Source organism: Hemicordylus capensis, chromosome 3 (assembly GCF_027244095.1).
Source record: "Hemicordylus capensis ecotype Gifberg chromosome 3, rHemCap1.1.pri, whole genome shotgun sequence".
NCBI classification, from domain to species: domain Eukaryota; kingdom Metazoa; phylum Chordata; class Lepidosauria; order Squamata; family Cordylidae; genus Hemicordylus; species Hemicordylus capensis.
In genome coordinates, this window is record NC_069659.1 from 105558194 (window position 1) to 105580518 (window position 22325).

At 42.6% G+C, this 22325-nt stretch overlaps 1 protein-coding gene across 19 annotated transcripts in view; it reads left to right on the forward strand.

Annotated features, from left to right (window-relative positions):
- Positions 1–22325, forward strand: part of DMD (dystrophin) — a 1901967-nt gene that overhangs the window by 1443492 nt on the left and 436150 nt on the right. For all 19 annotated transcript variants that reach the window (XR_008319265.1, XM_053308495.1, XM_053308494.1 and 16 more), the window contains one exon: positions 19219–19373. Coding sequence is in view for 18 of the 19 variants with exons in the window: in XM_053308495.1 (XP_053164470.1) it covers positions 19219–19373 (155 nt within the window). In the remaining variant the exon portion in view is untranslated. The remainder of the gene's footprint in view (positions 1–19218; positions 19374–22325) is intronic.

Consider the following 22325-nt stretch of genomic DNA (forward strand, 5'->3'; position numbering starts at 1 on the left):
CCAGAGTCGAACAGCAGGTATTTGGCTCAATGAGGATTTGAACATTGGTCTCTAACCACTACACTACCGGCCCTACCTACTTGATACCTCCCGCCTGCAAGGCTCTCCACCCCTTCCAGCCCACCCAAAGGCTGAACCCCTCCGCATGCAAAGGCTCTTCCCTCTTCACACCCCAGACCCCCTTTTTGGCCCCACTCCCAGGCTGCCTGAACCTGCTAAGGCCCCTTATTCTGGGCCCATTGCACCCCGAACTCCAAACCTCTGGCCGGGTCAGCCCAGCCTGATTGGTCCACAAAGACACCGAAGATGCTGATTCCCAGGTGGTTGGACTGCCCCTAGACCACTCAAGGATTGTGGGAAGTGTTGAGTTTTAGAGTAGGTCAGCAGATAGTGGGGCACCCCCGGCAGGAGGGCTTAAAGGCCTGACTCCACTTGAAGGTGAGGGGGGGCCCCGGGGGGACTAGCAGGCCGAGACAGCCTGCAGGCCCAGGCCTCTTGCAGGCCAAGCAGTGCCCGGCACTGTGCAGCCTGAGCTCAAGAGGCTAGGAGGCTGAGAGGGTCCACAGGCCCACACCCGTACCTGCTCGCACAGCTCGGTGGCACCCGGCGCCATGACACCCGGCTCAGGCCTAGCTGCGGGTCCGCCAAAATGGTGGACGTGGCCAAGACAAGGAAGGGAGGGGGCTGAGGGCTGAGCTTAAAAGCCCGTCCGTGAAATGGCCGACCATCCTGGTGCCTCCCTTGGCAGACAGGCTTAAAAGCCCGCTGTCTGCCTCTACAGCCCACGGTGCAGCCCTGCTCTACTAGGCCCGGCCATTTGCTCATGACCAGCCTAGGAGCTCGCCAGCACATCCGCTCTCTGATCTGACTAGAGACGGACTGAGGCCAGTGCAGGCATGCCGCCGGCTCGCCCACCTTGGCCCCACCCAGGAGGCACATGGCAACCAATGGGAGCTGGCTCCTGGTGTCACATCCTCCTCCTAGGTGGGGGCTGGGGAAAACAAGCCGCGCCACCAGCTTATGATGAAGTGCTATGCCCTGGCACCCCAATGCTGAGATCTCTGATTGACGCTCCCATGTCCTCAACATTGGGTACGATGTTGAAGTCAAAATCGGGCACGATACCAAAGATGAAGTCAGGGACTGCTGCCACACAGTCTCATCAACCTGAGTTTCCACGGCAGCTTCTACCGGCACATTTAAAGTGCCAAAGCCGCCTTTCAGATTCTACTCATCGTAAAGGCACAAATCCCAGTATCAGGGCTCTGATGCCGAAGAGATGCCACCACCGAAAAAAAAATCAGGAGAAGAGTACACAGGCTACCACTGAGGAGGCTTCCACCACATCCCAAGCTACTCCCTCCCCAACAATGCTTCAATTGGTGCTTATGATGCCTCGATCTTGCCCTGCGACCCCAGAAGTTGTTGTCCTGGATTGTCCATCACCCACAGCTCAACACCAAGCTTCAACATGCAACATTGTGAGTGGTATCAACCAAGGCATCGTCTATCCAGTGTCAAGAGCATTCTCTCTCACCAGCTATTACACCAATACAATCGCCTTCTGCATCAACTCACCCGGCTCTGCAGGCTTTACGTCCTTCACCAGTTTCCTTCAGCATCGACACTGAGGATGATGACATGGAAGCCAGTTTGGGGCCAAATGATGCCCAGCGACTATTAAACTTTCTAGTCTCTAACAAAAGTACAGCTTTGAGCTTGATGTTGTACAGCTTTTTGAGCCACTGTCTCGATGCCAAGGAGGACGGCATGACTTTCTCTATACCAAAGGTGCCAGGCACTTCAACTTCTTTAGCTTCTCAACCCTTCCATTCTGTGGCAAGCTGGCTTTTGACACCACAGCCTCCTAGTCGACACATCTGGAGGGCAGCCGGAGACTATGTTTGCACACAAGGCTTGATGTGTGAAGGGGATCACGGAGATGCGACGCAAACGCCTTACGTTCCCCTGGACTTCCACTGGATTACCAAGACTACAAGCTTTGGAAGGCTCGATGTAAACCATTGACGTTGATAGTTCCCATGGCTATGCAAATCATGCCTCCTCTGGATTTGCCTGCTCTGACCGCGACATTAGTCTTGACATCGACTCAGGTCACCCCATTGCTGTCACTGGCTCCTTCTGTGACTTCAATATCAATGGGATCTTGGGGTTGTAGTGACAACTCGTTGAAAGTGTCGACTCAAAGTGCGGCAGCTGTTAAAAAGGCCAATTCCATGCTAGGGATCATTAGGAAGGGGGTCGAAAATAAAACTGCTAATATTATAATACCCTTATATAAAACTATGGTGCGGCCACACCGGGAGTACTGCGTACAATTCTGGTCACCACATCTAAAAAAGGACATTGTAGAACTGGAAAAGGTGCAAAAGAGGGCAACCAAGATGATAAAGGGCCTAGAGCACCTTTCTTATGAGGCTAGGCTACAACACCTGGGGCTATTTAATTTAGAAAAAAGACAACTGCGGGGAGACATGATAGAGGTCTATAAAATCATGCATGGTGTGGGAAAAGTGGATAGAGAGAAATTCTTCTCCCTCTCCCATAACACTAGGACCAGGGGTCATCCCATTAAACTGATTGCCAGGAAATCTAGGACCAGCAAACGAAAGTACTTTTTCACAAAATGCATAATCAACTTGTGGAACTCTCTGCCATGAGATGTGGTGACAGCCAACAAGCTGGATGGCTTTAAGAGGGTTTGGATAATTTCATGGAGCAGAGGTCTATTGACAGCTACTAGTCGGAGGACTGTAGGCCACCTCCATCCTTGGGGGCAGGGTGCCTCTGGGTACCAGTTGCGGGAGAGTAATAGCAGAAGAGAGGGCATGCCCTCAACTCCTACCTGTGGCTTCCAGCGGCATCTGGTGGACCACTGTGTGAAACGGGATGCTGGACTAGATGGGCTTTGGGTCTGATCCAGCAGGGCTGTTCTTATGTTCTTAATGCAAGTTACCCTTCCAATTTTAGAGACTGTCACAGTACTTCTTACTTTCTTGCATCTCCACTCAGACCATGGAGGTGCCTTGACCTTGACTTCAAAAGAGCCAACCAACTCAGACTGTAGTCCTTGACACAACTTCCTCCACTACTCAAACGGTGTCTAAAAAGAAGTTCCCTGTCCCTTCTGGACCTCAAACCATGATACTGATAGAAGACTATGACTCTGATTCATTTACATCTTTGACCTAGTGTTCATCTGAAAATCCTGATGAACCACCTCTCAAAGTGGTATGCTCCAATAACACTTCTCCAAATGAGGAGATGTATTCCTACTATCGTCAAATCTCTGAAATGGCATCGACACTCGGACTAGAACTAAAAAAGCAAACTCTAGGCATGAGAGATCCAGTCTACAAATTCTTCACTTCCACTGCTTGCTGCCTTCTCATGCTGCCAGTTATATCCAAGGCAGCTAAATCTGCTTGGCAAACTCTACAGACTTCTTCTCCAAACTGCAAGCATTGGGATAATTTATATAGAATTCAAGAAGATGATTTCATTTTAAAGAATTCCCCCCACCCCCAATTTAGTGGTGGTGGATTGCACATTCTCCAAATCTGGGAGATGACAAATAAGGGCACAAGTTGGATGTCTTAGGACGTAAAATTGATTCCATTTCATATCTGTCGGTGAAAATAGCTAATTATACTGCCTGCTTTGCTAAATATTTCCGTTTCCTCTGGGATGATCTCTTCCCAGGAACAAGCCAACCTCTCACTGGAAGAGTTCCTAGCAAAATTTAATGATATTCATACCAAAGTGACTCTCCTCACTCAACAACAGTTATCCAATGCCAAACATTTGGCAGAGACCGAGTCTCAAACCCTAGCTGGTGCTATTGCATTGAGGAGGCACGCCAGGCTAAGCTCCACTGCACTACAGCCTGACATGAGAGACAGAGTAGAAAATTTACCCACATGTAGTTTTTATGTTTGTATTTTATATATTTTAAATCAGATTTGTTTCATATTCTTAATTTAATTTTTAATTGTCATTTTTATTGTATTTTTTTTTAACTTTTGTAAACCGCCTTGGGATTGTTTTTAATGAAAGGTGGTATATAAATTTAACAATAATACATACATACATACATAAATTTTGTCCTTCGGTGGGAAGGGTCTTTTCTGTGAAATGATGGACTCCACTATGGAGTCCATAAAGAAATCAAAATCCATGGCAAAAACATTTTCGGCACCTGCCCATTTGTACAGTCCTGAGTACCGCCAATATGGTTGATGGCAGTACCCTTATAAACAGACAAAAGAAACTTCTGCAAGCCTTACCAATGTTTTGAAAGAAAGCCTTTCAACCATAAGTCTAGGGCTTCTCAGGGCCAGCGCCCTATACCTGCTGATTCCAACAAACAGCATCTTTTATCAGGGGGTCAGTCCACTGATTCACCTCACTCAAGAGTCTCTCCCATCGGCATCTCTCCAAACAACCATCTTAGCCACCTCCAACATCAGGCTGGCAAGTCATGCTTTCGCATGACGCAACATAACATCAAACTGTTGGGTCATTCGCATAGTCCAAATGGGTTATGCCATAGAATTCGAGACCCTATCGGCATTCAATGGGATCAAGTACACACCTGCATCTCTATTACTGATGGAGGAAATTCAGACTCTCTTGGATAAGGGGGCAATATCGCCTGTTCAGTGGACAGATCATTGGTGGGGTTTCTAGTCCCGCTACTTCCAGGTCCCCAAACGAGACGGAGGAGTAAAACCAATCATGGACCTGCAGTGGCTGAACTGTCATGTGGACATGCACAAGTTTTGCATGATAACATTGCATCCATAGGGAGGAATAGCTCGTGACATTGGATCTCTGGGATGCGTACTTCCACATTGGAATCCAACTCAACTACAGACAGTTTCTAAGGTTTACGGTGAGTCACTGTGTCTACCAATACAATGTCCTGCCATTTGGACTGGCAATGGCACTTTGTGTATTTACGAAATGCATTCATCCTCACTATGAAGGTGAGCCATCATAGTGGCTCACCTTCAGGCACAGGGCTGAAACCATTTTTCCATACTTTGACAACTGGCTCCTGGCAGGAAGACAAAAAAATGAGTTAGCTTTGTAATTCTAGACAGTCCTGAGTTTACTCGAGGATCTGGGCATTCGGGTCAACTGGACAAAGTCCAGACTACAGCCTGTCAAGTGCATAGACTACATAGGAGCAGTCCTCAATGCACAGTTGCAACATGCATTTCTACCTGGGGCACGCTTCCTCCACATCAAGGCTCTAGTAACTTCTTTCACAATGCAACCTAGACAAAAGGCCCATGAAGTTCAGAAACTACTGGGCCTGATGGCATCATGCAGCTCCACTGTGCACTTTGCCAAACTACATCTCTGGCATCTTCAACTTTGGTTTCTGTCTGTATTTCATCCGAATGTGGGCCATAATATGACAGGTAGGCCCAGTCGCAATTTGCATCAAAGGAGTGGAGAACACCTTGGCGGACCATCTTAGCAGATCCTCACTTTATTTACAGCAACACAAATGGGAGGTCAGATTCCAATACCTCCATCTGTTGTTCCGGGCGTGGGGTACACCAGAGATTGACCTGTATGCTACACTCGTGGACACAAAGTGCGCTCAGTACTACTTGAGGGCTGGCATCTGCCGCGGCTGCAGGGGGGATGCTTTCCAGTTCAACTGAGGTTGAAGATTTTTCCACCTTACTTTCTGTTGACCAGAGTCCTAGCAAAAATCCTTCAGGAATCTGCAAACTGCATCTTGATTGCTCCATGGTGGCCCCGGCAGCCATGGTTTCAGCAAGCATTCAGACTGCCAAAAGGTCGCCACAGGCGTCTTCCTGAACACAAGGATCTTCTCTTGCAAGGAAACTGAAGGCTCCACCATCCCAACCTGAGGACTCTGAACTTAACCACGTGGAAGATAGGCTCCTGAAGGACATCCCCCTCAATGACAGAAAGAAATGCACTCATGTCAACTACAAGTGGAAAGGGCTCAGACCTTATGGTCAGGAACACGAATTCCTGCCTCATAAGGCTATCTGCCAGGAGGTCTTGCTTTACCTCACATCTCTGACCCCAAATACCTGGCCGATATTTCCATCAAGGTTCACCTGGCAGCTATATCTGCTCAACATCCTGGATGGGACGGGAAAACCATCTTCTCTCATCCAGACTCAAAGATGTTCCTTAAGGGGTTAAACAATCTTTACCCTCCTATCTAGCAGCCCACTGATCAATGGAACCTATCCCTTGTCCTATCATCTGTGATGGAGCTGCCATTCAAGCCCATAGCTACAGCACCTCCTAAGTCTGTAACGTTGAAAATGGCCATTATATTAGCCATAACGTCAGCTCGCTATGTCAGTGAGCAAAATGCTCTTTGAATAGATAACCCCTATGCTAGGTTTCATGAGGACAAGGTGATGCTTTGCTTGGACCCCAAATTCAGGCCTAAAGTAATCACTTCCATATTAATAGTGACATAGTTTTGCCTACCTTCTTCTGGAACCCCTCAATGCCTCTTGAGCGCTCGTTGCATTCCCTGGTGAATAGAGGTGAGATTCTACTCTCCTCTTCTGTTTGAAACTGATATAAAAAGACAATATAAAAAGACAAAAAGGCTTTTACAAAGGTAACATGAAAGGCTACCAAATATCAAGACAGAGACTCTCCCACTGGATCATGGAGATGATATTTCTGGCTTACAAGCACCAAAAACTGGACCCTCCTAAAACCATACGGGCCCATTCTACTAGGGCTTATGCTACTTCAAATCAAACTCAGACATCTACACCGCAGCAACCTTGTCCTCTGAGCATACCTTTGTAAAGCATTACACACTGGACTTCTCTCTGCAGCTCAGGCCAATTTTGGGAGGGATATGCTGAAAAGGGTTTACCTTAGCATACTACACCCACCTCCAGACCAACCACTCATTAGTCAACCACTCATTAGTCAACCACCATTAGTCAACCGCTCATTAGTCAACCACTCTTATGAGTGTAATGGATCACGATCCAGATAAACAGGTTACTCACCTGTAACTATTGATCTGGAAGTGATCCATTGTAGTCATAAGATCCTTCCACCAGCCCCACTGCAGTATGTGAAGTGAAAATATGTATATTTGCGGAGTAAAAAAGGCACCTTGTGGAAATGTACACTGCTTCCATACCTATTCTCCAAAGGTAGGTCAGTACTTACATTTCCCAAAGTCGTTAAATACTGATCAATCTTTAAGTTTTTCAGCTTCTTCTTTTGCCTATTGGGCTGCCCCTCTAGAGGAGATCTGATCCTCTTTTTGTTTTTCTTCATATCGTGCCCATTAATCTCAGCAGTAGCAAGGGAGAGCTTGTTGTTGAATGAAATACAGCACTCTAATCATGGAGGAGAGCTTGTTGTCAAGTGAAATATAGCAGTTTAATCAGTCCGGCAGCTCCAAAGCCATACAACCAAGTTAGCCTGTAAAATTCAGCATGCAAAAGACCTGAGAAACTTACTAAAACTATAACTCAGCGAAGGAGCTCTCTGAAAAGGTTACTTGACCGGTCACCATCTTGCGCCAGACTCCCTCCATACGACGTTTGAATTCCAATGTAGGTCCTCCAGGAACTGAGGAGCAAATGCTAGCCCGCCCAAACTGAGGAAATTCACCACATGCAAGGGGTGGGGCTAAGCACTTTGAGAAGCTAGTCAATTCTATCCAAATGGTCCTGTGTAGGCACAGAGCCCACTCTTATGACTTCAACTGATCATTTCCAGATCAATAGTTACAGATGAGGAACCTGTTTTTCCAGTACTGCCCTCATGCGCAGCACCATTGCTGCATGTATCAGAGCCCCACAATGGTGCAGGCTGTTCTTCAATGCCTGCATTACTGTGCAGGACATGTAAGTCAGTGTCACATAACATCTGTTGAAGGTCTTAGGAAGGATTAAATTTCCTGATTGACATTGGTAGAACAGCTGAGGATTTTAATCCAATTTTGATAAATTTGACTTTGAACTCAAATTATGGCATTTCAAATGAAACATATGGAATGTCCTCTTGTCGGTTGGTAGGACAGTGCTTTTTAAAATTTAAACCCAAGGCCTAGGAAGTTTTCCATAGATGCTACCTTAGACCTTGTTGCTCAGAAGTTGAAACCGGGTATGGGGAAAACGTGTAGATGATGGCCACAAATGTTGAGCACCACACGTATATAGGTTTCTCATAGCCACCTATAAAAAGAGAGAGAGAAAATCCTAACCTCTATCCTGGTTTCTAAGCTAATATTGAATGTTGGTTTTCCATATTCAGTCCGCACATGGTGACATCCTTTCCTGGTACCAGCAGCTCCAGGCAATGACAAGTTATAGTTTACTTTTGATGATGTTGTTTTGTTTTCCTCTCCTAATTCCCCTCAGTTCAAAAACATTTCCCCTTGGCTTAGCAAAATTCTTCCCCTCCCCACCCTTCAAAAGAGAAACCCCCCTTTGTCTGCCTTGTGATTCTTATTGTGTCAAATCCTGCATAAAAGCCTCTCAGATGTGATGGCAATAGCAGTTTTGTGCTTGACTGAGCTAGACATATGTGAAATCAAAAGAGAACTCAAATCATGGTGAACTCAGTTTATTTCTGTTATAACTAGATTTGAATAGAAGGATCTAATAAACCAGGACTTCAAGATAAATGCTTTCATGTTTCAGTGTTATAATAAGCAGCTGTAGTTGGCACCCTTAATATATTTACAACGCATAGAGAATTATTTTATGTGTGTTTGCCACTTTTAATAGAATCATTGTTCCATATAGTAAGCCAGATGCTGACTGTCTCTTCTGCAAAGGATGACATGTAGAAAGAGGCAGTTGGGAGACTTGTTTGATGCTGAAATAAATTTGGCCCCTCAGATCCTCAGGGCTTAATTTGTGAAAGAACTCTTCAGTGTCCAGCCCTGGTGTTACACATATGTTACATGAGTGTCACTTATGCACATATGTATGCTCAAATTGGTAGTATACTTGGGACCTCTTCTCGGTCAGCCAAATCAAAGGACAATCAATGGAAGATTTGTTTTAAACTATGTATAGGCCTATAGGTGGAGCAGGCTGCTTCTGTGTGAGAATCGTCCACCTTTTTTGGTCCCTAGGTTTGGTCACAGAGTGGCCTTATTTATCGGTCCCTATTTAGAGCTAAAGTGTGACTAGGGAATGTGCTTATACTCCCAAAGTATTCAAAAACAAACCCAAACCAAGACCTCTGGGCAGATAAACTGGGTATAATTAAAGATTCAAGGAGACTATTGTATGATATAAAATTCTTAGGGTTGGGATACAGACAGATGGAGTGTGACTGAACTACCCACCTGCATAAGCATGGTGGCTTAGGTGCCTCTGCACTCAATAGAATACACACAATTTTTGGCAAGACAAACAATAATTCCAATTACAATCAATCAATCAATCTATCTATCTATCTTTAATTATCTTAAACATACCTGTCGCTAATCCCATATGTGGCAGCTCTCGCGAGAGTTTGCAGCTGGTGGGGCTGCACCGGCAGGAGGAGGCAGATGACCGATGGAGCTGTGCTGGTGGGCAAAGCCGCGCCGGTGGGAGAAAGTGGCTGGCTGGCCAGCGGAGCCGCACCGGCAGGAGGAGGCAGCCGGCTGGCCGGTGGAGCCGCACCCGCAGGAAGAGGCAGCCATCTGGCTGGTGGAGCCACACCGGTGGGAGGAGGCTGCTGGCTGCTGGAGCTGTGCTGGCGGGCAAAGCTGAGTCGGGAGGAGTAGGTGGCCAGCGGGTGAAGCTGCACCTGTGGGAGTAGGCAGCCAGCCGGCCAGTGGAACTGTGCTGGCAGGCAAAGCCACACTGGTGGGAGGAGGAGACTGGCTGGCCTGTGGAGCCAGTGGGAAGAGGAGGCCGGCCGGCTGTTGGAGCTGCACCAGTGGGCGATGCTGCACTGGTGGGAGGAGGAGGCTGGCCAACTGGAGGAGTTGGTGGTAGGCCGGTGGGAAGTTAGGTGCTGGCAGGCGGGCAGTGAGAAAACAGTGGCAGCGAGCAGAAGAAAACGGCTGGGCCAAACTGGAGGCACAGATGCTCTGCACCTGGCCCAGTTAGTTACTAATAAAGCACCAACAAAGCAAGACCACTGGGTAGCATATTTAGAATAGTACATCAAGCTTTTATGATATTAACAAAATGGCAACCCATCTATCAATATCTGCTTAGCTAGGTCAGGGGATTGGCTGGAGCCCCAAGCTAGCTGGGGCCAGATATATGCAGAGTGCCGACCAACAGCAAAGATGGGTGCCCATCAAACACTCTGAGTTTTGATGGAGGCTCAAGGTGTCCAGTCATGGTCTGTCTATCTTTTATACCCCAAACTGGGCAGGGATGGCTGATTGCTGACAGATTCTGATAGTCCCCTTCTGGCTATTACTTTTCAAGCAGACTTCTTGTCTTTGTTTTGAGTTCGCCTTTCAGGGCTTTCCCTTTTACCTTGTGTGCTGCCATTGGACAACTGGCATGTGCCTTCTCAACGTCTGGATGGTCCCCTTCTTCTTTGGGCTGTGACATCCATCTGGACTCCCATTATTTTCTTGGGTCCATCACATTCTTTCCGTTGTCCTCCTGGGTCACACTGATGGATCGTTTTCTACTTGACTCTATAATGTTCAATTTTGCTTCCAGGCTTGGTATTTTCTTGGAAATATCCTTTGTGGCTTGGCCCATGTCTCTTTACTGCCGACAGGCTCCTGCCTTATCTCTGGTGGTGCAGATTTACTTGTTTTTGTCAGGTTGCTTTGCAAACAGAACAAAGAAGCATAATTTAAGCAGTTAGAAATTCTAGGCCTCAGCCTGTTCTTGGCCAAAATTACTTTCTCAGACAGGCCATTCAACAAGCCAATTCCCAGCATCAGCCAAAGTCCTTCACAACACTGGCATCTGTTTTCAATGCCAGGGCTTAATCCTGGAAAATCTAAAGATGACAATAGATGAGTGCCATTTAGTAGGGCTGTGCACAAAACCAGTTGACCCGGTTCAGTTCAAGTCCGAACCAGACCCAAATTGGACCAGGCCAGTTTGGTTTTGCCCCCCCCCCCATCGAACATCCCCGGTTCGGTTTGGCTGGGTTCGCAAGCAATTTTATGTTAAAAGAAATTATTTTTAGTACTTCTCCAAGCCACAGCGGGAGGTCCACGGTAGTTCCCCTTCCCCCCACCGGCCTCTGTTTTGGCAAAAACCACCCAGTCTGGGCATTTTTTGGCCCGTTCCAGGCTTCCCCCCTCATGGTAGCCATTTTGGAGGTTGCCACACATGCGCAATAGACCTCTGTGTGGCCTGAGTCATGGCCCGGCCATGCAGGGATCCATTGCGCATGCACGGCAGCCTCCAAAATGGCTGTTGCGAAGGGGGGAAGCCCTGAAGAATGCCTGAACTGGGCAGTTTTTGCCAACATGGAGGCCGGTGAAGGGAAAGGGGAACCTCTGCCTCCCCTACCACCTTGGAAGAGTCCCCCAGATGGGGAAGTTCTAAATAAAACCCTTTTAAATGTAAAAAGGCTCGTGAACTCCCCCCACTCGAACAGCCGGGGGGGGATCAGTCCATGGTCAAGCTGAACCAGGGGTGGTTGGGCTCAACCCTAAACCTTTGAACCAAAGGTTCAGATGTCAAACCAGTTTGATGTTGAACCGGCTTGCACATCCCTACTCTTGAATAGGGATGCAGAGTAGGGATGAGTAGGTGCAGAGTAGAAGGAATGGCTTCCAGAAAAACTCCCTAGGTCCTCTAGCACATGCACTGTGGAAGAAGACTAAGAGTTCAGAGCATTCCACGTGCTCCAGAATTGCTCAGTAAGATTGGGAATCAATTGCTGGCCCTCAGCGATTGGTTTCAGCTCTTAGAGAGTGCTTCCAGTTGTGAGCAGCACTCAGAAATATTAACCCCCTTGCACAACAGTACAAGTGTAAGACGACTAGGGGAGTTGGTGAAGGTTCCCAGCATGTGCCTGCAGACCCTTCTGTCATGCATTTTTCATTAGTCAGGATGTCAGCAGAGGCGTAACTATAGGGGGGCAGGGGGGGCACGTGCCCCGGGCGCCATCTTTTCTGGTCACGTGGGGGGCGCCGCCATGACAAAAAAATTTCTTTTAATTTTTTTTTTAAATTTTTTGTTAATACAAATGTTTCCTGCTCAGTGCAGCAGCACTGCAGCAGTCAAGGGAGCGCGTCGGCGCCCCCTCCCCCACGAGTGGTCCCTTCCGCACCGCCCGCACCCCCCCATTGCTTTGCTGGCGCCTGGCGGCCAGTCAGTGGCCTGGCTTGGCGGCGGCGGCGGGCGCTTGTGAGGAAAAACCTAAGTATAATGTAGTATGTTGGGGGGGCGGGGGCGCGGGGGGCGCCATTTCAGTGCTTGCCCCGGGCGCCGTTTTCCCTAGTTACGCCTCTGGATGTCAGGCACTATGTTTAGGACCCTACATTTACTTACTAACTAATGTAGGGCTCTTCCTCAAGTATGTACCATTGCATGGTACATGGTGAATAGTAGGACCACAGTTTTGCTCTTCATCAGTACATATGATACCAAGTTTGTGGACCAAAAAACCAACATTGAGGATAGTAGCTGCAGTTTCAGGCTGTGGTTGCATCCTTGTTGGTATATGAAGCTTGTTTTGTTTGATTATGCCTTTGGTTTTCAGTGTTGCCACCAGCAAATAAATTATCCCCCCACCACATTATCAGCATGATGCTAACTGTTGCATAATCCAGCAACCTAGCTACCCTTGAAGCAGGACCATGGCACCCTGGGTTTAATACCAACTTACCATCTTATTGGCTGTCCCTTAGCCAGTCACCATATCTCAGCCTTTTATAACAGTTTTGTTATGGAGATAAAAGGAGGGAAAAGGGAACTACATAAACTGTTCTGAGCTTCTTGAAGGAAGAACAGCATAGAAGTACAGAAAAGAAAAACACCCTATTGGTAGGATGGTAGTTGGTCATAAGCAAACTGTAAGCAGTTAATACAGGAGACCCTCTTTTTTAATGGGGTTCTGTTCTGGCTTACATCTGTGAACAGAAAAATGGCAAAAAAAGAAATCTTGAGCCTATGGAGATTGGGGGGTTAGGTTCCTAAGCTCACTTGTGTGCTCAAATATCATACAAAGGGGGGGTGGGATAAAAGCACATTACCTTGCTCTCCATCAATGCCTCACAATCCCCAAATCCTATGGGGGCATTTTGGGGTGGGTTTGGAGGGCATGTTTTTGGGACATTTTTTTTTGGTGGGATGAAAAGGTCACAAAATAGCCACTGAAACTGACACTGGAAGTCATTTTCAGGTGGCATTGAGCCACAAATATAGGAAAACCTCGATATTTGTGGATCTGACATCTGTAGTTCTGCGTATCCACGGTCAGGTAAATGACATTGATATGCAAAAAAGTGTTAATTTCCATGTACCTGTGGTGTTGGGGTGGCTGGAAATGACCCTCCAAGATCATTTCTGTCCACCATTTTGAAAAAAAGAACTATTTTGTTGCTCATTCTCTTAAAAAACAACAAAACACCCCACCACCTGAAAAGTCACAGAAAAATTGTCGATTTTTTACTTTTATGAGGCATTGCAGGACAGCTGCAGACCCACGGAGCACAGAAGGGGACTTAATTTTGATTATGTCTGTCATTTCTCTCCTTTTCCTGCCCTTTTTTGCAGCCCCAGGAACCTAACCTCCCAATTTCCATTGCCCCAATGCCTTGTTATCCATGATTTCATTACCCGTGGAAATCTGCAGGAATGGAACGCCATGGATAACAGGTCCACATGTAGCTGAAAATAACTTTAGTTTTAGTGCACAAACAAAAAAAATCTAGGTGTCTATACTACAAATAGCTGAAAATAGCTCTAGATTTAAGTGTGCAAAGTAACCAGGTCTCAATACTGCGAACAGCTGAAAATAGGGCTATTTTTGTCCCATGGACAAAGAAACTGAGTCTCTGACCCATCCACCAATGACCCACTCATCAATAACAGAAACTATGATAGGAGATCTATGAAAAATGAGGGTCTTTTGCAATTTGTGAGGTTACTTCAGTATGCAAACAGCATTGAATAAATCTGGGATTGTTCTATACCCCAATTACTTACATTGATAACTGTGCTCCATATGCCATTTGGGATACATTTTTATCTTGAACTGTATTTTTAATATGTTGTATAACAAAGTGCTAATTACAGTGGCTATCATTCCAAAATAGCACTACTCTGGTGCAACAGTACTGACATCTAGACTACCACTCTCTTGTTGCATGAGGTGGGAGGGCGGTGTGATTTTTGCCAATCTCTCCTTCCCTATGAAGCCCACTGTGTCTTCCAGAAATATACCCTGAGGGTTGTGCTGTCTTTGGAGACATATTTTCTGGAGACACAGTGAGTTTGAAGGAAAAGGGGAATGGCAAAAACTACCCCTTCCCCACATTATGCAATGGCAGAGTGGTAGTCTAGAAGTCAGCACTATTGCACCAGTGCAGTGCTAGTCTGGATGTCAGCCAGTATCTTAAAGCAGGAAAGTTGCAGAGGTACAGATTTACCTCTAGCTAGTGTTTGATGATTAAGAAGTCAGAAGTTCAGTTTAATTAATCAGGAGAGGTTCATCTCTAGCTCTCACTTGGGAGAGTGAGAGTCCCTCCTAAATTCAGTCCCTCCTAAATTGTGGAATGTACTGCCTGCAGAAATTCAAAGCTAATCAAAAGTCCTAAGACTTGTTTTTTTTAGTCTGGCCTTCAGTGGTTTTTAAAGTGTTTTAAATTGTCATAATTTGCTTTAGCTTTTTATTTTAAATTTGTTTTAAATCTTTGTTTTATTGGTTCTAAACCACCCAGGGTTATTAGACCCGGGCAGAATAAAAATGTAACAAATAAATAAGTACATTTAATCTGCAGTCTTTCTGGCTGGGACTTTGCCATTTGGTTAGTGTCTAGTATGCTTTAGATGCCTCAGGAATTGGGGTCTAGTTCAGTTGTAGAGCATCTGCTTAGCATGCTGAAGTCCCAGGTTCAGTCTCTGGAATCTCCAGGATAAAAATTTCTTCCTGGAGAGCCATTGCCAATCAGAGTAGACAACACTGAGCTAGATGATGGAAGTTTCCTATGTTCTTTCTGCATGAATGCAATAATTGGTGAAGAGCAAGGGAAACAGCCAAAACTATGACTGTTTTCAAGCCAGTTAGGCTTTAACACTTTTACCTGCTTTAACATTTTGCCTGTACTTGATAAGAATCTCTGAACTGAAATCTCCTTCCACTGAGGTTTCTGTCAAAGGAAACTTTGTGGTAGCTTACATTCTTCCCCATAACTAGACTACGAAGCAATCTGAACTATTGCTACTACTAAAGTTTTTCCTATTAACGGATCCACTATAAATACTCCATGCTTCTATATTGTTGAAGACCTTGTAAAATATTAGAAGAGAAGCATTCAAATGTCATTTTAAACAGTTCTAGCAAGGAGTTTGAATTTAATACTTTTCTTATATAAATACTTAATGATGAGATCAACATTGTCTTAATTGAATAGTACCATGCATACATATTGCTATATTTGGATTCCTGTGCATTGTTTATTTTATTCCACAGAGTAATACTGGGATAGAAAGAACTTCTCTGTCTCATTATCTTACTTGCTTTTAATTAAAGACACTAATTATTCAGACTTCCCCACTTAAATCACTATCTATCTATCTATCTATCTATCTATCTAGATAGATAGATAGATAGATAGATAGATAGAATGAAGTATACATATCCCAAATTCCTTGAGCTTTTTAACAGAGTCAGCAAATTTACTGTAAGCAATGAGAGAGATAAAATAAGAATACTCTAAAATATGTCACAATGAAATTAAGGCAATGAAACACTTTTTGTGGGAGAAAGAGAAAAACCATAATTAGCTAAGAGATAAATGGAGCCTGAAAGTAAAAAGAGTGTGAGGAAAAAGAAGAGAAAAAGTATGTCATTAGTTTAATTATAAAAATTCATTACATGAAGTCATGTACGGCAGAAAATAATGGTACTCTAATAGGTTGTCTGATAAAACACTCATTGTATCACTTTGGTCCCCAACATAGTGAAAAGGAATGGAAACAATGATTGAAGATGTGTGCACTTTTCAAAGTTATTGAAAATATTGTTTCCTCAAAGGGAGAATCCCATATTCCTCCTTTTAATGTTCTAACTGATATTGTTGTTTAGTAATGTCAAGGATTTAATAGATAAGTATTGAAGTTAATGGTGAGAAGCACCACTTTTTAAATAGCCTTGTAATGGGTTTGTGAGTAGGCCTATTAAATAGTGTTCTTCTGGGAGGATTACAAGGTCATTTAAATTCACACAGTACTAGAAAAAATACAAGTTTCCTGAGTAAAAGTTTATAGGCCATTGCATCACCATGTTCGACCAATAAAACAAATAGAATTTTCTCCTATTATATTAAACCCTTTTTTTTAAAAAAAGAAAATTTTGGTTTGGGATTTAAAATCGTGTAGGAAACTATACAAATAAATGAGTACTGTGTTACTCTGTTAGGAATGTACACACTTATGAATTTATTCTAGGATCCTGATCTAGACCTTGTCAATGGAACAATTCCAATACCATAGTGTAACCAAATAAGGCTGTGATTATGGACATTTTGAATAACAAGGAATAATTTGAATACAAGGATAGTACCTAACACATGAAAGTATATTGAAATGTTTAAAGGTTGGCCCGCACCATACCCTTTTTCTACACACAAGTAGTCCCAATGACACTCTGTCATAAACAGATGTGATATAAGTTGTGAACCAGGGTGTCACAGATGCACTCCTGCAGCAGTTCCCAGAATCATAGTGACTTTTTTCTACTTTACATTCACTATGCACATCCATACTCAAGGACAGTCACTGTGGCTCATGTATGCAAGAAAAATAGTTTATGTACCCTAAATCATGCACAGGCAATGATAAATACAAACTGTGATAAGAATGCCTAGTAGCCTCCCCTAAAGAGGCATCTTAAGAGATTTGTTGTATGAGTCCTTTTTCTGTCAGCATGAAGAGGATAGTATAAAATTACTATCCTTCTTGTTTATTGAGCAAAGTTCTTGGCTAGGATTGTAATAGCCCTTGAAATTTGCAACATGATCAGATTTGCTTTTCTCTGTAATTGAGAGTCACTTCAAGAAAGGATAACAGACACTTTACAAGTACTTCTACATTTACAACACAAATAGTTTTGTTTAAGTATTATGTTGTATTCTATAAACTTTACTTGCATATAAGAGGAACTTTATGGTTTGTAATGGCAGATCGATTTTGGCTGAAAGAAGTAACTGGCCCCAGTTTTCTCAAAAGATTACCTTATAGCTTTGGAACCTTATCCAAAACAAAACTACAGATAATAGTGGTAATAGTAGTAATAGCTAAGATAATTATATTCCGACTGTTCTTTTCAGACTGCATTGCATAATAGCCCAATATTGACTACGTTGCTTGTTTCTGATTGATCGATTCATTAATTCAATGCTCTCACATCAAAAACAGTTCTCAGTGCAAAAACAACTAAGAATAAAGAAAACTTGTTTTCACAGAGAGCACTGCATATTATACAAACCATGTGAATTGGATAATTAGATTACTGCTTTTTCTTGAACATGGTTTTTAATTTGCACAGCTTGAAAATTTTGAGGAGCTTTAGTATAAAGATTTTTTAATGTTCTCCTGCAGACTGTCACAGTGAGGTGGCACAGCAGTAATATTTATATGTATGTAGCAATAAACTGCTGATCATTAATATGAATGCTGCTATCTGACTTTTGGTGTTGCAGATGAAGATATAAATGCTTTTATTGGACTGTACTTACAACTTGATTTCCACTTACTCTGAAATGTTCCAGTATCATGATTCTGGAGAATGCAAGATAAAGCTGGTCCAAATATTGAAACACAGAATTGGGATTTTGAATACGCTTATAAAATCTTTTCATATATTCTAGGAAAGATTAGCAATGAATTAACATTCTAATACATTTTGTCAGTACTACAATATCTGTTTACATGCATATTTAGTACTGTTCCAGTAGGTGGCACTCATTACATGACCTAATGGATAAAGTAATAAGGGTGGGGGGAGAAATATATGCAGGGCATCCCAGTTATATTATATATATTTAACAGAATCATTTTTACTTGTATTGTCCTTGCTGTTTATATGGTTCACTAGCACACAGACAAATATATTTTATTTATTTCTAGAGTGGGATGGGTGGAGAAAAATAAATATTGTGTGTAAGTAACTACAGTAAAGACTTGGGACCAGTTACATCCCCAGGTGAGAAATTATATCCCACAGGTGAGAAAACAGCATCAGGGTGTAATTTTACTGGACAAAGGAAGAAAAGGAGTAAAACAGAGCTTTTGTTCCCCACCCAAGCCAGTAAACCTTGCATTATCTCAGTCTTTTTTTCCTTGACAAAAGTGGATTGGGTGGGAATTTGCAGTTGCACATAATGTGTGGCTTGGCCCTTAAACTAGTTTAATAATATTTCTGTCTCATCAGGGACTCTGAGAACTGTAGTTCTGTAAGGAGGCAAGGTATTTCCAACAAAGGATTGTCAGCACCCCGCCAAGCTCAGGAATCTTGTAGGGAAAGTCTGACAGTTAAATTTGATATATACACTATGGGTATATTTTAAGAACATAACCATTTCTTCACAGATATAGCCTGCTAAATCTTACATTTTCTTGATTAGCTCTGTCAAGCGCTTGTCATTAGTACTATTGTTTTCTCCCATATTCAACTGATTTTATCCCAACAATCCTAAATACATTCATTCCAAGCCAGTTTTCCCCAGAGGGCCTGGAAATTCTGATGCATGAACAGAGTTTCCTCGACCTGAATGATTTCCCATTAATTTGAGCAGAAGAGGAAACTCTGCATGCTCAAAGGGACACATGTATGGAACTGCCTCTTTATTGAAGTTAATGGGAAAGCTTGTTCACTCAGAGGCTTCATATGGTGTATCAGAGAATAGGTTCTAACAAGCAAAGATGTCTCAGGTATTCTCTGAAACTGAAATGGCAATGTTTTCCTTGAGAACGTTTGAAGTATTTTAATCTGTTTTCTGTTTGTGTGGCTTATTAATATAGATTTGAAACAAAATTGATGTTTTTGTTCTTCTTCCAGCAATTTGCAAAAGAGCTACGACAGTGGCATATTAATGTGGATGTAGCAAATGATTTGGCACTTAAACTTCTCCGGGATTACTCAACAGACGACACCAGAAAAGTAGAACTGATGACCAATAACATTAACGATGCCTGGGCCACCATTAATAAAAGGTAGGGCATGACATCTATATCATTCGTTCTGTTAAACTCAATTGAATTGTAGGACTTCTTAAATTTGTGACTAAGAATTTCCAGGAAGTGATAGAAGTGAAGGGATTGAGTGGGAATGGAAAAACATTTCTCTCCAGTGTTTTCTTCTTAAATAGTTTCCAATGATGCAACAGGAACATTCCCTTTGAAATAATAGATTTCTTGTTTCAGATATACTTCTAAACATTAGTCATTTTTATAACCAGTTTAATTTAATAGTATGATTAATAATTTGCAATGCATGTTTGATTTTCTGCTCACGATCCTAATTTGTATTGCCATATCTGTCTATAAGTCAGTAGTACTGTATTACATTTTGTCCAGTTTTGTCATTGCACTGGCATAGCTATTAGTAAACCCCATCCAGGGAAATCATAGTATTTGTTCACAGACTGCACTATTTTAAGAAATTTGTATAGTTATCACTGTTGTAAATGGAGTAAGGACATTTTATCCTATTAACATGTGGTTCACATAAGGTTAAAGACACTATCATGTGTCCATAAGAAAAATCAGTGATAAGCAATTATTCTCCTTAGATTTATTTTATTAAGAACTTCTTGGTTTCTTTTTGTTTTTAAAATTAAATTACAATTTAATTTAGATACCAACTCAATTCCACAAGCTATTTTATAGCCTTCCTCAAAACTATGAATCATCCAGTATAAATTCTATACCGAAATTTCATATAATAAAAGTAGTTTTATTAAAGCATAAAATTCACATTCATTGTTTCATATAGTTATATGTTAAATGAGATGCTTAGAAATTAAGTTGGGTTCACTTAAATTGGTTTAGTATCTAGCATTAAGTTTTATAGCTTATAATCCATTCTAAAAATGAATGTGATTCTAAATTGTTTTTAATTAGTTATTAACAGATAAGAAAAGTCCACACATAACATTAAATCAAAGTCATTTAAATGAGTGGTGACGACAAAAACGTACTTCTTTTTCTATACTTCTAATATGTTGGGTAATTTACCTACCCTGTGTAGTGCTTTGTAGATTTGAAATGCAAAAACATTTCTTCTTCATCATCGTCATCATCATCAGCATCATCATCAAGCCTGCCTAGTAAGTTACAAAATATGGGCTTTTTGAGAAAGATCATAACTAAAAATAAGATCAGGAGAAAGCATACAAGCACGTTTCTTCACTTCTAAAGAAGACAGCAAAAACTCTCATTTAAAACTTAAGTTTCTGAAGTTTATAACAATTTTATCCAGACATATACTATACAACGGTTGACATCCAGACTAGCAGCGTGCTGGTACAACCGTGGCTAACATGCAGACTAACACTATGCCGTTTCGCGCACAAGTGACAGGCAGATATCTGTAGTTTAAGTTCACTGTTGGCTTTTAAGAGAGCCGCCCTAAAAACTTACTTGTTTGGCCTGGCCTTCCAAGGTTTTAAAAGTATTTTAATTGTATTTAAATGGTTTTGAATTGTTTTTAAATTGTTTTATATTATTTTGAGCACTGTGTTTTAAATGGTGTGTGGTTTTGTGTTTTTTTAAACTTGTTGTACACCGCCCAGAGCCTTCAGATGGGGCAGTTGATAGATAGATAGATAGATAGATAGATAGATAGATAGATAGATACTATTTCACTTTCCCTCTGAAGTCCACTATGTCTCCTGAAGGTTGTACAGTTCAGGGACATATTTTTAGAAGGAACAGTGGGCTTCAGAGGCGAGAGAAGATCATTTAAAATAGCTCCTTTCACGATGACTCATTGTTAGTCTGCATGCTAACCATTGTTGCAGCAGCACACTGCTAATCTGGATGTCAGCACAGCAGTTGTGTATTATATGTCTGGATAAAATTGTTATAAGCTTCAGGAACTTAAGTTTTAAATGACAGTTTTTGCTGTCTTCCTTAGAAGTGAAGAAACTTGCTTGTATGCTTTCTCTTGATCTCATTTCCAGTTATGATCTTGCTCAAAAAGCCCATATTTTGTAACAACTCTCATTCTTTTTGAGGGCATACTCCAGTCCAACACAATAATATTCATAACTTATTAGGCAGGCTTGATGATGAAGATGATGAATGTTTTGCATTTTAAATCTACAAAGCATTACACAGATAAACACTGGTCATGATGACCTTGGATCTGCAACCCCTCCCAATTGAGGAATAAGGCAGGCAGGGTGGGAAGATTGCTGCAGAATCTTTGAAATCAGCTGAATCTCTCCTTGCTCCTTTATCACATGTGTTTGCTGCCATTCTTCCCCCCCTCCCCCCAAGTTGTGTACAAGGTAGATTTGGAACATAGATCCTAAAAATGTTTGAGTTTTATATTTTACATTTTTAACCAGCCTTTCCCCCAAAGAGCTTAGGGGTGACATATAAGCCCCTAATTTAGCCTCACAACAACTCTCACAAAAACACAGGACTGGCCCAAGGTATTTTGACACCCCAGGTAAAGCCTGGTATCACCTGGCTGCTGCTGTGTTTGTCACCTCATCCTACTGTATCTACTGTAGACACTGCCTATTGTGTTGCTTGCCTCTGTGCCCGTCTCCACCTGCCACCCAATTAATACATTTAATTGTAGTGTATTTTATTCTTTCAATTTTCTGTTTATTTTCAGTGGGCTATTCCCACTTTTAATTATAAGCTGCCTTGTAAATTTATATTTTAAAAGTGAACTATAAGTAGAATTATATAAACAAATAATCGCAGACCTCCTCAGTCTAAATCCAAGATAGCTGAGTCGAGAATAGATTGTAGGGGAAGAATATCAGTTTAATCCCCAAATAGCAGAGCAAAACCAGTTTGGTGAGAAAGAAGCAAAGCAAGAGGTCTTGAGACAATTCTTTAGTAGTGAAGAACTACAAGGATTTATTTAAAGAAAAGGTTACAAACAAATGTGAAAAAGCCTGCAGCTTAATTTCAGCTGTAGCTCAT